Source organism: Nyctereutes procyonoides, unplaced genomic scaffold (genome assembly GCF_905146905.1).
Source record: "Nyctereutes procyonoides isolate TBG_1078 unplaced genomic scaffold, NYPRO_anot_genome, whole genome shotgun sequence".
Classification (NCBI taxonomy): domain Eukaryota; kingdom Metazoa; phylum Chordata; class Mammalia; order Carnivora; family Canidae; genus Nyctereutes; species Nyctereutes procyonoides.
This window is the reverse complement of record NW_026575021.1, coordinates 17327055-17340648: the sequence shown is the minus strand read 5'-3', so window position 1 is coordinate 17340648 and position 13594 is coordinate 17327055. Positions and strand designations below refer to the sequence as shown.

The 13594-nt window shown below is 38.8% G+C and overlaps 1 protein-coding gene across 4 annotated transcripts in view; it reads left to right on the top strand.

Annotated features, from left to right (window-relative positions):
- The window catches only part of MTHFD2L (methylenetetrahydrofolate dehydrogenase (NADP+ dependent) 2 like), a 122051-nt gene that overhangs the window by 82131 nt on the left and 26326 nt on the right, over window positions 1-13594 (top strand). For all 4 annotated transcript variants that reach the window (XM_055340493.1, XM_055340519.1, XM_055340502.1 and 1 more), the window contains one exon: window positions 12448-12573. In XM_055340493.1, the coding sequence (XP_055196468.1) occupies window positions 12448-12573 (126 nt within the window). The remainder of the gene's footprint in view (window positions 1-12447; window positions 12574-13594) is intronic.

Below are 13594 nucleotides of genomic sequence, written 5' to 3'. Positions count from 1 at the left end.
ACAAAGTCAGGATGATGTGGTCCCAGGCTTCTAAGGTGTGATGTTGTGCTTCTAATGTGTAACCTATTTATCACCGTCCTTGCGTCTAGCTCCTGTCTAACCATCAATACCATGTTATAACATAGCATATGCAGGTACGATAACTTTCTCTTCTTCCACTTTTTTTTTTTTTGGTCCAGAATAATGTGTGAATGATTCTGGCATATCCTGAGTATGAATTGGGTAATTTCTAGATGCCAGGCAATGTGCTAGGCATTTTATATGCATCATTTCATTTACTTCTCTAGCCATTTTTATGAAGTTGTTATTATTCTAGATATATAGGTAAAGAAACTGGGACTGAAATTGAAATAGGCATTTCTTCAAGGTTACCCAGGTTTTAACTGTACAGCCTGAGATTTAAACCTGAATCTTAGATGTTGGCCAAGGAACAGAGGAGGCTAGACAAGCATTTAAACTTTGCCATGACTAGTATTTTTGTCATGGATAATCCTAAATTATTTTCTTTTAAGAAGCAAAGCACTGTTAAATTGTCTTCCCAACATACTTTAAACATGATAGATTAAAGTCAGTTTTCTATGCTTGAGATTCTGGTAGTTGTAGATCTGGTTTAATTCTTTTTTTTTTTTTTTAAAGATTTTATTTATTTATTTATTCGTGAGAGACACAGAGAGAGAGAGAGGGAGAGACACAGGCAGAGGGAGAAGCAGGCTCCATGCAGGGAGCCTGACATGGGACTTGATCCCGGGTCTCCAGGATCTGGCCCTGGGCTGAAGGCGGCGCTAAACCACTGAGCCACCCAGCTGCCGTGGTTTAATTCTAAAAACATTTCAGTTGTTTGGTGACCAATTATCTAGACCAACCGCTGTATCCTTAAACATCTGTTAGGCTACCCCCTCCCAATTGTTACTGACTTTTTCATTAATATCTTTAAAAAGTTCATTTGAAGTAGTAAAAAACTCAAGCTTCATCTATTTGGACTCTCCTTCTAGCTTCCCTGAGGTTGTGTGTAAGGACCCAGACATGGTGGGGCACTTAGTTCTCACTATTATGTTCCTTAACTGTCTTCCAATGAACTATCCTTCATCTCATCTGGTCCTCAGCCAACTGTCTACACATGCACTGGCCCTTGTGTTTCCAGTGGCATATCACTCTGCAACGGGAAACTTTTTTTTTTTTTTGTTTAAGACTTTATTTATTCATGAGAGACACAGAAAGAGAGAGAGAGAGAGAGGCAGAGACACAGGCAGAGGGAGAAGCAGGCTCCCTGTGAGGAGCCTGATGCGGGACTCGATCCCAGGACCCCGGGATCACAACCTGAACCAAAGGCAGACACTCAACCACTGAGCCACCCAGGCGTCCCTGCAGTGGTAAACTCTTAACTAAGTGTCTAAGGCATCTGCCTAGGCTCTTCTTAGATCCATTTAATTATTTGGAGCCATGACACCTTCTGAACCTCCACCCAGACCATGAGGAAAAGATTCCTTTGTTTTTGAACATCCCAAACCAATACTGGATTTTTTGCCAACTCTCCAAGACACAGCCCAAGGCACATTGACTGGCAACCTCTCCCTGGGAACCTCTCAAGTCTTAAGCTCTCACCACCTCTTCCAACTATCCTGACTTTATATTTAGCCCTTTTTCTAGCCTGAGTCCCTCTATCTTTCCTAAGTGTTAGTCTTTTGAAATCCAAGAGCCAGAGAGGAATTCCTTCTTCTCTCTTCTCTTTCCTGTCTGTATCGCTTCTCTGAGTCTGTCAGCACAGATGGTCTCAGCCACAGCTTGACTGCTTCAAGGAGGTGTGTGGCATTAAGCTCTGATGGCTGCTTTTTGTAAACCAAGTGCCTAATAAGCTAGGCCTAAGAGTTTTGATTGCCAAGGCACACACTTCAAAGAGGCATCCATTTCAAAGATGGCTATCTCCAGTAAACACCTCTCCAGCTACTAGATAAAGAGCCAGGCTGGCCCTCCCTGCCAGAGATCTTGGTTGGTTTTGATAACTGAGCACTTGGGCTGCTTTGTGTTTTCTCTTCCTGAGTTTTAAATTTCCACCCTAACCCACAATGAAAGCAGAATCCCAGGCCTGTATACCTCTCCTTATGGGTGACTTCACTGTGTGCCCATGGTGTGCTGTCATATAAATAATAAACTTTTCCTTTTTCTCAAAGTTTCCTGATGGTTATTGCTGACAATGTCTTACAGTCATAATAAAAACCACAAGGGCTGATCCAGCCACAAAATTGGTTACCAGTAGGCTGACACCAGCCCACAATGAGGCAGGAGAAGGGAAGGTCTAGGACTATAGACAAAGGGAATTACAGGGATTATCCAAAAATGATTTGTGTTTCCTGAATATCGGGTCTCTTTCGTATGCATTATTGAGACTATCTGGCCTTTAGGAGCTACATCCTTAAAGAAAATGAATTGGACTCCCTAGTTTTCAAATTTGACTCTGGGGAACCTAAGGGGCTGTTGGCTGGCTGTAGAGCAACCACCCCCCAACCCCATCTCTTTGCAACTAGTACATTTCTCCTTGCTTTGATAATGTTACATATTGAGCTTGGTAAACATTTTTCCTTTAAAGAAAGGGGTTAAAAATGTTTGAAATCCATTCCATTTGACTTTAATACTCTGTGTATATAGCATAGTGTTTAGTAATATAGCCCCCTGCCCATTACCCCCACTGACCTTCAACCTCTACTCATGCCCCAGATGCACCAATGTGCATCTATTTGAAGGGAACAAGGTTTGGTTGATGAGAGGAAGAAAAGAGAAGTGTGCATCCAGCTCCTACAAGTTCACTGGATTTTGGAGAGAAAAGATCCAAGGCAGAAGCTGAGGGAACTACTCAAGAGTGATCCTGTGAATTTCTGAGAACAAAGGGATTTTCCATACTCCTAAATGATCAAATATGGCAAGGAGCAGGATCCTGCTAGCCCTCAGTTCTGTGAGAAACCTGGCATTGTTCTGGCACCCCGAGGATTAGAGGCTTTGTTAGATATCCAGAGATTGTCCTTGGTATGGACAATATATTCTAATGATATGCATCACAGCCAAATAAATACCCAATAGGAACCAAAGAAGCCAGAGAAAAAGAAAATATGCTCTGTAGTCATTGCCACTGACTCACTAGTTTATAAATAACTTTTTGAAGGTTCCTAGAAATAACAGGGGGGCTTTGGGAGGAAGACACTGAAGTACTCTTACTAGTAGTGTAGGTTCCATTTAGCTAGGATACAGTTAGCCATCATATGACTCTCAAAGCAAATAATGCTGAAGAAAGCTTTTCTAATCTAGAAAGAAACGTATACATTCGTACAAATTCCACTGCAATTACTCTTGTTATTTATGTAGTAGGACGACTTCCATCGGCAGGAGTGATCCACCTGAATAAGCATTTCCATGGTGTTACTTTTATATCTGAACAAGAGTTCTGGTTTTGTTCCCAGCCTCACCTCTGACTCATCATTGTGAAACTAAGAAATCATTTAGCCTCTCAGCACCTCAAAATCTCTCTTCTGTGAATGAGGATAATGGGTAAACCTTCTCTTGCTTCACTGAATTGTTGTGAAGTTTAATTAGATAATGTTTGCACAGCCCTTTGAACTCTACTAATTAAATTGATGTGTAAATATGGTGCTTCCTTTTATCAGGATGCCTTGACTGAGCCGTTTCATAAAGACTTAAAGATGACCACGATAGGAGGATTCATAAGGAAGGGATTTTTTTTTTTTTTAGTTCATGTGAACTCAATTCTGAGATTGTCAAATAGGCATCTGAAAATATCCAGTTTGAATTCTAATTAATAGGAGTAAGGATATAGCCTCAAACTTGCTCAAGGGGTAATGGTTACACATTCATATCAGGGTAAACTTAGCACCTAGGCTATACTATTGTGCTCTGTGTGTGCTTTAGGTATTGGTGGTGTTGGGGTTTTTTTTTAAGATTTTTTTAAAGATTTTATCTATTCATGAGCAACACAGAGAGAGAGACAGAGACATAGGCAGAGGGAGAAGCAGGCTCCCCACAGGGATCCCCCAGGACCCTGGGATCACAACCTGAGCCAAAGGTGAACATTCAACCATTGAGCCACCGAGGTGCCCCCCTTTTAAAGATTTTATTTAGTTATTTGAGAAAGCGCAAGAGTACAAGTGGGGGGAGGGGCAGAAGTACATGCAGACGCCTCACAGAGCAAGGAGACCCTGAGATCATGACCTGAACTGGAGTCAGATGCTTAACTGACTGAGGCATCCAGGTGCCCCTTATTGGCATTGTTTTTAAGGTGTTATGTTTATTCATTATATTTTACTAAGAAAACACTGGTGATTTATTTCATATTTGTCATATGAGGAATCACCCAATAACAGATTTATAGTCATCTAATAAGAAAGTCATAACTTTTGAAGTAGCGTGATTCAGTGTAGCTCACCCATGGGTTAGTCTACTTATCAATGAAAGAGATTTTCACCTACAATAGAGAAATCCTAGATAAATCAGAAATCCGCTTACTCAATTTTCTAATGAGAATAGTTCACCATAAAATAATTATCCCAATTATTTCTGAAAATCTGTATTAATAATAGGTCTTTTTTTTCTCTCAGAAATAAATTCATAGATGGATTAATTGGCTTGGGGAAAAAAAATAAGCCTTCCTCTATAAACTGGCCTTGGGCTTTACTGTGTAATTATATTTGTAAGCTAGAATTTTTTAATGATGATATCATAAGTATGTAGCAATTAAATTTCATATATTACTGAATATCCCAGTATATAGAATTGAAACGTTTTATCAGGAATTTAGACAATTGAGAGTTTTGAAAATGATTAAATATCAAGATGGGAGTTCATAACAGCAAATGCTCCTGTAAAATCTAATACGTACTTTATTATACATAAGTAATGTTTCTTCTGTCGTATGTACTTCTGGAATATATTTGCTGATGGACCAGCTTAATATAAAAGTACTTTGAACTGTTAGAAACTTCAGATTCCACTTCTGATTCATATCTTCTGAAATGGATTCTCTGTCCTGAGTCCTCATCTGAATGAAAGAGTAGAATTCCAGGAATTCTTTAGGCCCTGGCTGAGGACTTGGGAGAAGTGTGGTGTGAAAGTGCCTTAGTAAACTCTAGGCATAGCAGGCCCAGATAGGTACAGTGTTGATATTTTCAGAAGAAGGCAAATAAGTATTGATTATTATGATCTAAAGGGACACTAAAGAAAACAAATTACAAATCTAAAACCACAATATATTGCCTCAGGAGGTTCAAAGACAATAGAATTTGAGTTTGCTACTATAGGAAACAGGGAATGGATATTCCATTTATGGCTCTAAAATTCTGAATGAAAATACATCCTTACCCACTGGGGTTTTTAACTAGGAGGATGAATGTTTTAAGAATCAGTTCCCTATTAGTTTTACTCTAACTTGAGCTTATTTTGGAAAACAAACCTTTCTAGATTTTGGAAAATCTTTAACACTGGCTTTCGGCTCAGAATAAGACTGGATCTTAAAACCAAAGCAGTTTTCCTTGCACTCTGGAGGTTTCTGGCCAGCCAGGAGAGAAAGGAACAAGTCAGAAGAAAATGGCAGAAATAGCTGAGGAATAATAGGATGAAGGAAGGCTATTAGGATTGTACTGAGATTTGGAGGAATCTAGAAGAGACACCAATTTTAGGTTTTTATCTTTTGTTTGCCGTGGCCAAGACATCTTTTAAGGGAACAGTTTTGGATTCTGAATACCTTTGGAAAATTCCTCAAAAACAGTAAAAAACGCAGACCACTGGATGTGTGGAATTCTGTTCCTTTACGCTGTAACATAAGTCTCCAACAAACACTTTTGTTCACCTCAAAAGTTCTTCAAGATGGCTATTATAATTCTAAATTATTCTTGGTGGGATAATGCCATCTAGAAAGGTAATCCTAAGAATTTGGGAATTGGTATAAGCATATGTAAGAAGCAGGAGTCTATATCAGAGGGAATAAGAGTGTTGGTACTGAGGCAAATCCAGGAGAGTCTGGGACTGGTGAGTTGAAAGTGCTGCTTGTACACCTTGTGCCTCACCACCCCCCCCCCCCTTGTCTAATGGCTGGCCTGTCTGCAGCTACAAACCTGACCAATTTGTGGCTCTCCCCAGACAGAAAGGTTTGGGGAGATTTCACAGACAAAACAAGGCTCTTGTTTTATGAAGAAAGTTCTCATAAAATTTTACTTAGTGACCTGAGGCATAGTTTTTCCACAGGATTTTCCAAAGTTCAGAAGATACTCTCTGAATTTCTCAATTCCTAGGGCCAGTTTGAAGAATGGATTTATCCAGGCTGCTCACATATCCTCCCTGTGAACTTCTCCCATATAGACATACAACAAAAATGACAGGGACATAGACAAATTTCATTCTAAGTAATGACTGATCTCTACTAAGGATAAAAGATTTTTAAATGATCAGGTAATCAAAGATTCCTAAAGAGGGTTCCTTATTCATAGAAGACAAAATAAATTCAGCATTTGGGGAGCTTTAATAAAAGAAACCAAAGTTCAGACTCAAAACAAGACTGACCTCATCATTCCAGTCAGAGAGACCAATAGCTCCCTATCTCAGCAAGAGGCTCTAGGGGCCACAGAGGCACCCGTGGTTTCTGAGTTGAGATCTTGAGTCATGGCCAAGAGTGATTATTGATGAGATCTTCATGGGTCCCCAATATTGTTGAGTACTGGCTCTCCCTAAATACCCAAACAATCCATTAATAAAACAATCTGAGCTTATGGTTATAGAAGCATGGGAAAACACTGTCTTAGCAGTCTTCAAGGAAGAGTGCTGTCCTGGAGCTTCCTAAAATCATCCAGCCTGTGAAGGTTGATTCTGAGCATCTCTTTCTATGTTCAGTTGATGTCATTTGCCATAGAACAGTATTTATACCACAGAAATCATAAAATTCCACAAATCAAGGATGCCCCCTCAGCCCCCAAAAGCCAGTTTGCCTTAGTAGTGTCTTGGGGTATAGAAGCAAATTTGGGATTCTTAGATGTTGAAATTTGTTTTAAGGCAAATCTTTTAATGTGGAGGCTTGCTTAGAATTAGGGAAGGATCATACTATAAAAGGCTAGGATTGGTGGGTAAACAAGGAGAGGATTTTGAAGCAAGGATTTTAGAGAGTCTTGGAGAACAAATAGTCATTTGATACTATCTACTGAAAAGTCAAACAATTGGATGTTAATTAAAATGAGTTTTTAAATAACTTCTCAAGACAGTGAAATTATTTGCAACTTCTGTCTTTCAGAGCAAGAGTGTCCTGGAATAATAAAGTCATCTTGATGAAGATAGTGGAATAATAAAGTCATATTAATGTATACAGTAAGCTATGTGGGTGTGGATAGTTTCGGTTCTCACCTACAATGCTTGAGTCTTCAAATTATGTAAGAATTAAGGATAGGTTTCCATGGAATGTTCACAGCAAAAATAAATTAATAAATCAATCAATAAAAATAAAGCTCATAGGAAATAGTTATTTGAACTTTAAGAAAAGTTCATTTTCAACTTTAACAAAATGTAAAAAAAAAAACCAAAAACCCAAAAAACAGAAAACAACAACTAATAGCATTTAAAACCTATTGGTGTTAAATATTCACCAAATATTTATTTATTTATTTGTTTTTAAGATTTTATTTATTTATTCATGAGAGATAGAGAGAGAGGCAGAGACATAGGCAGAGGGAGAAGCAGGCTCGATGCAAGGAGCCTGATGTGGGACTCGATCCCGGGACTCCAGGATCACGCCCTGAGCCAAAGGCAGGCACTAAGCCGCTGAGCCACCCAGGAGTCCCTTTTACCAAATATTTAAATAGTTTTTAATTCTATACCACTGTAACTCAAGTGATAAGAATTTAAATATATTGCATTTGTATACTTGGGGAGCTAAATATATCATGTCTAAGAAATCTCTTTTCAGTGCCTTTAAAAATATAATTAATGAACTCTGTGGTCCTGGAGTCCTGGGATCGAGTCCCACATCGGGCTCCCTGCACGGAGCCTGCTTCTCTCTCTGCCTCTCTCTCTGTGTCTTTCATGAATAAATAAATAAAATCTTTAAAAAAATAATAAAATAAAATAAATAAAATAAAATAAAATAAAATGAATCCTAGAAATGGGAGTGCCTGGGTGGCTCAGTTAGTTAAGTATCTGCCTTTAGCTCAGGTCATGATCCCAGGGTCCTGGGATTGAGCCCTGCATTGGGCTTCCTGCTTAGTGGGGAGTCTGAGTCTACCTCTGCCCCTCCCTTTTGCTCATGCTCTCTCTCTGGCACTCTGTCTCAGATAAATAAATAAAATCTTTTTTAAAAATATCGTAGAAATGGAAGGCATTATAACCTTCCCAGATTAACTCCTTCTTTATGTGATTGTAAATATCCCTAGTGAGGAATAAGGGCAGTATATACTTTCTTTGTGGAGCATTTTTTTATTCTTTTTTTTTATTTTTTATTTATTTATGATAGTCACACACAGAGAGAGAGAGAGAGGCAGAGACACAGGCAGAGGGAGAAGCAGGCTCCATGCACCGGGAGCCCGACGTGGGATTTGATCCCGGGTCTCCAGGATCGCGCCCTGGGCCGAAGGCAGGCGCCAAACCGCTGCGCCACCCAGGGATCCCCATAAAAAAATTTTAAATGGCATCAACAAATACTTTTCATGGAAGACCTCAATAGACCTTTTTACAGATGCATTGATCACCATTTTTTGGAAAACGTTATTTAATTATCCATGACTATAACAATAGTAGCTTTTGTCCAACCCATGTCTTTCCACCAAGTTAATAAGGGTTTAGTGAAAAATTTTGTCAAATTTGATGCTGTAATTAAGAAATCAGGGATGCATTAAAAAAAAAGAAAGAAAGAAATCAGGGATCCCTGGGTGGCTCAGCGGTTTAGCGCCTGCCTTTGGCCCAGGGTGTGATCCTGGAGTCCCGGGATCAAGTCCCACTTTGGGTTCCCTGCATGGAGCCTGCTTCTCTCTCTCTGCCTGTGTCTCTGCCTCTCTCTTTGTGTGTCTCTCATGAATAAATAAAATTTTTTTAAAAAATCATCTGTAGTTTTCTGAACAGAAATGATCATCACTGCATTTAATTATAATAGCAAAATATTAAAAAGTTCAGAACTATGTAACTTATGGTAATTCATATAATAAATTATTTCATGTGGGTTTTAAATGTCAAATAATTGATAAAACAGGAAAATGCTCACAATTTAATTTTAATGACAAAATGGTAGGGTACATAAACGCAATATTAGCAAAGTTATAGGTATTTTATATATGACATATAAATATTTTGAAATCCTAGAAAAAAATAAACATGTATTTAAGGTTTTTCCATTTTGTAATTTTCCTGAGAATTAAAATCAAACACCCATTCCCCTCCATTTTGTAAATTGTGCATTTATTATTGCCAGTCTGATATTCACTGAGAAAATGTAATGAACAACTACAATTGGGAGGGAAATTTGGATCTTTCTCAGAAGCATAGTAGCTGAATTTTAATAACTATTTCATCAACATTTTCGTCTTAAAAGGAGTTCCTGAAATTATAATCAATGTATGTTTCCTTTTTTTTTTTTAAAGAAAAGTTTTCCTTTTATTAACCATCTATAAAACTTCCATCCAGATCACTATGGCTTAAAAAATATCACTAATCTTTCAGAGCTCTTTAGTACCTAAGAGCAGTGGATAAAATCCATACAGCAGTTCAGAAAAGTTCATTTCACTATTAGTTCAGAACATCTGATTCACTAGGCTTAGATTATTTAAAAAGAATGATTAGAAATTAAGCATCACAAATAAGATTTTTTTATTTGTCACCATTAAAAGTCTGAGTTTTAAAGAGATTCTTGGACTGGTGACTCCTATCTATCAGCTCATTCAACTTTAGCACCTGTCTCATCCCCAGTAGCAGAACTACTACCATCATCATGAAGCTCCATGAGCTTTCCTATTTCAAACTTGGGCTTCTTCAGCATTTTTACTTTTCTGACAAAGAAAGACATCATGGAGTGAATAAGTAGACTGACAAGGTATTTCTGTATCTTTTCTGATGCTATCTGGAATCAATTTTTTGGCCATTTCTTTCAGGTCATTTGCCTGCATCTCTTAGGTCATGATTTTGCACCATCTTTTTCTGAGTTTGGCATACCTGTTGGTGCTGAACATAGCAGGTCTTCTGAATCTGATCATTGTGTTTTTTAGTAAAACCAACACAGAACAGACCAAGCAAATAATCATGAGTAGTCTTCACATCAACATGAGTCTGCCACTTTTTGACCATGGAGCACATATTGTCATGGGTAATGAAATGATCCACACCATGGAAATTAGGCAGTTTTTGCCCTGAACATCCTCAGTAATTAGCTTGAATTTTCTAAACGCAATTTCATTGTTCAACAGATCAGCAAAGCTCACTTTGAAAACACTGCCCTTGAGGCCATCAGATCCTGTTTTGGCTCTTTGAATAACTGATGTTTTTCCAAAATGTATTGTATTGAACGTAGCTGGTGCTTTTATATCAAACCAATCTTTCTTCGAAGATGGACCAACCATTTACTTCTTGGCTCCCTTTTCGCTGCCTTCCATAAGGTGCTTATTCTTGCCAACTGCCATGGCGCTGCTCAGAGAGCCAAAAGGCTATGTTTTCCTTTTCTGTTGGATGCCAAAAAGAAACAGGATTTCTGACTCTCTTTAGAAAAATACTCAATATTTATACTAGAACTGATTTAAAAGGAAAAAGTTCTATGGGCTAGGATAGGAAAGCTAGAGAAAAAAACATTTCAAACATCAGTGCCTCATTGGTTATATTATTATGTGGTTGAGGAACCTATCAAATAGCTACATCTACTTTAGTACTGACCATTTCTTTATAGCCTTTAAATTCTTGTACTAAAACTCTTATGACCACAAGGTGACATGTAAGCCATCTGGAATGCTTAAATGGATAGTTTAAATGTAGAAGAAAGCTTCTGACAACACAACATGTGTCCTTTTCTTGCAAGGGATGCAGAATGTGAAAATGAGTAAGTCACCTCCTAGGCACGGTGGTGGTAAAGACGGCCACAATCTTTGATTTTCCTCTCCCTGAAAAGTGAAATCTCTGCCACTACTTAGCTGATAAAGTATAACAGAGGTGGTATAACAGAGCTTCCAGGTTCCGGCCTTAAGTGACTGGCAACTTCTGCTCTGTGTTTCTTGGAGCCAGCTGCCAGGAAGCCCAAGCCACAGGAGAGGCCACGCCGACTTACTCCAGTTGATAGTCCCAGCTGAGCTCCAAGCGTGTGCGGCAACTGCAGGCATGTGAGTGAGCCGTCTTGGATAGTCAGCCCAGTCCCATCTTAGGATAACTCCAGCCTCAGCCACTGTCGGATTCCAAGTAGATGAAAGACCCCAAGGAAGATCCATCCAACTGAGCTCAGTCAACCCACAGAACTATGAAATGTAACAACGAAGTGGTGTTTAAGACACTAAGTTTGGGGATGATATCTTAATCATTAACAAAAACCATTGAAACATCAACTATTGTTAGCTTGTAATGTTGTACTTGAAATAAAGTTTGAAAATAGTTATAGAAAATGAATGGTAACATAAGATCCCTGTAGAGCTATATTTCTTTTTTTTTTTTAATTTTACTTATTTATTCATGAGAGACAGACAGAGAGGCAGAGACACAGGCAGAGGGAGAAGCGGGCTCCATGCAGGGAACCCAACATGGGACTCGATGGCGGGTCTCCAGGATCTGGCCCTGGGCTGAAGGCGGCGCTAAACCGCTGGGCCCCCCAGGCTCCCTGTAGAGTTATCTTTCCAACTGCAATGAGAAAATAGTGAGTAGAGCTTAGAATGTCTTATACTTTTCCAAGTCATATAAAAACATAATGAATCAAAGAAACCAAGAAAAAATAAGAAAGCCCAAGATAATACCTCATATTTAGAGTTGATACCACTGTGTGTACAACACTTTATCATTTACCACAACCCTGAGTATCCGAATTATTACTGCTTCATCTTTTTTCTTTTGATTCCTCCCCTGCACTCCACTCCACCCTTCCTTCTCTCTAACCTCCAATTTCCAAATAATTTTCCAGGAGCCTGTTATTCATATCTATAATGTCCCCGTGCTGTTTACAGTGCATGAAATACAAAAGGATGCTACTCCAGTGGGAACTCATCTGGAGAAATCTCTGAGGTGAAAGGGTAAATCCAGGTAGGATTTGATGCACAGAAGCTCCCATGTGCTGCCTTTGTTCTTCTGCTTGATCAGAAAGGATCAAGTGCAGTTAGTGTCTTCCTAGAAACAGTGTATTTTTATACAGTTTTTAAAACCAGGACAACAAAACATCAGACGTATGAATTGTTAGGCTCAAGGATGAAGTTGAAGTCTTTTCCAGAGTGTTTTACGACTCTGTTTTGCTTTCAGGTATTCCAAAGTTGATTACATCTGATATGGTTAAAGAAGGTGCTGCTGTCATTGATGTGGGTATCAACTATGTCCATGACCCAGTGACAGGAAAGACAAAACTGGTTGGAGATGTGGACTTTGAAGGTAATAAACTATATCTCTTTTGATGGGTGAAGAAGAAAGTGAAAGATTCTACTTTGCATGTTCTGATGGTAGAGGGAGAAACTGTATTTGATGCAGACACTATTGAGTTATTAATCATTCTACCTCCTTCCCCTGAGGGAAAAGGGTTTAATCACTTACATATTTCCTGCCTCTCTTCTTCCCTCCCCCACTTCCTTCCTTTATTCCTTCCTTCCTTCTTTTTTCCTCTCACTTCTTGGGAGGAAAGTATAATTATACTATTAATATTTAGCTTTAGGATTAAATTCCTTATAGTGCAGGTTTTTAGTGAAAGAATTCAGCTGACCTTCTCTACCAGGCATTATTTTGATTTTTGAGAGTGTGTCTCTATACTTTACCATGCTATGTATTCATGCTATGTATTCAGCCATTCACACTGAAAGCCAGAAGGCCCGGCTCCGTGCAAGGAGCCTGCTTCTCCTTCTGCCTATGTCTCTGCCTCTCTCTCTATGTCTTTCATGAATAAATAAATAAATAAATAAATAAATAAATAAATAAATAAATTTAAAAAAATAATGCCAGAAGGCATCTTGGCATGTGTTTGCTAATCCTAGCAATATTTCAGATCTAGAGAGTTACCTTGTTAATTCAAGTCAACGTTCCCCCTGCGTTTTAAAGATGTGGAAGAGGATCAGATACTTAGAGGCATTCAGGTTTTCAGTATAATGTAGGAATCTTAGATGTCCAATGAGATATGAATTTAGTAAAGTAAATGGAGATATGTTCATATTAGAAATATCATCTAGGGCAGTTCCGGTGGTGCGGCGGTTTAGCGCCGCCTGCAGCCCTGGGTGTGATCCTGGAGACCCGGGATCTAGTCCCACGTCGGGGTCCCTGCATGGAGCCTGCTTCTCCCTCTGCCTGTGTCTCTGCCTCTCCCTCTCCCTCTCCCTCTCTCTCTCTCTCTCTCTCTCTCTCTCTATATATATATATATATATATATATATATATATGAATAAATAAATAAATAAAATATTTTAAA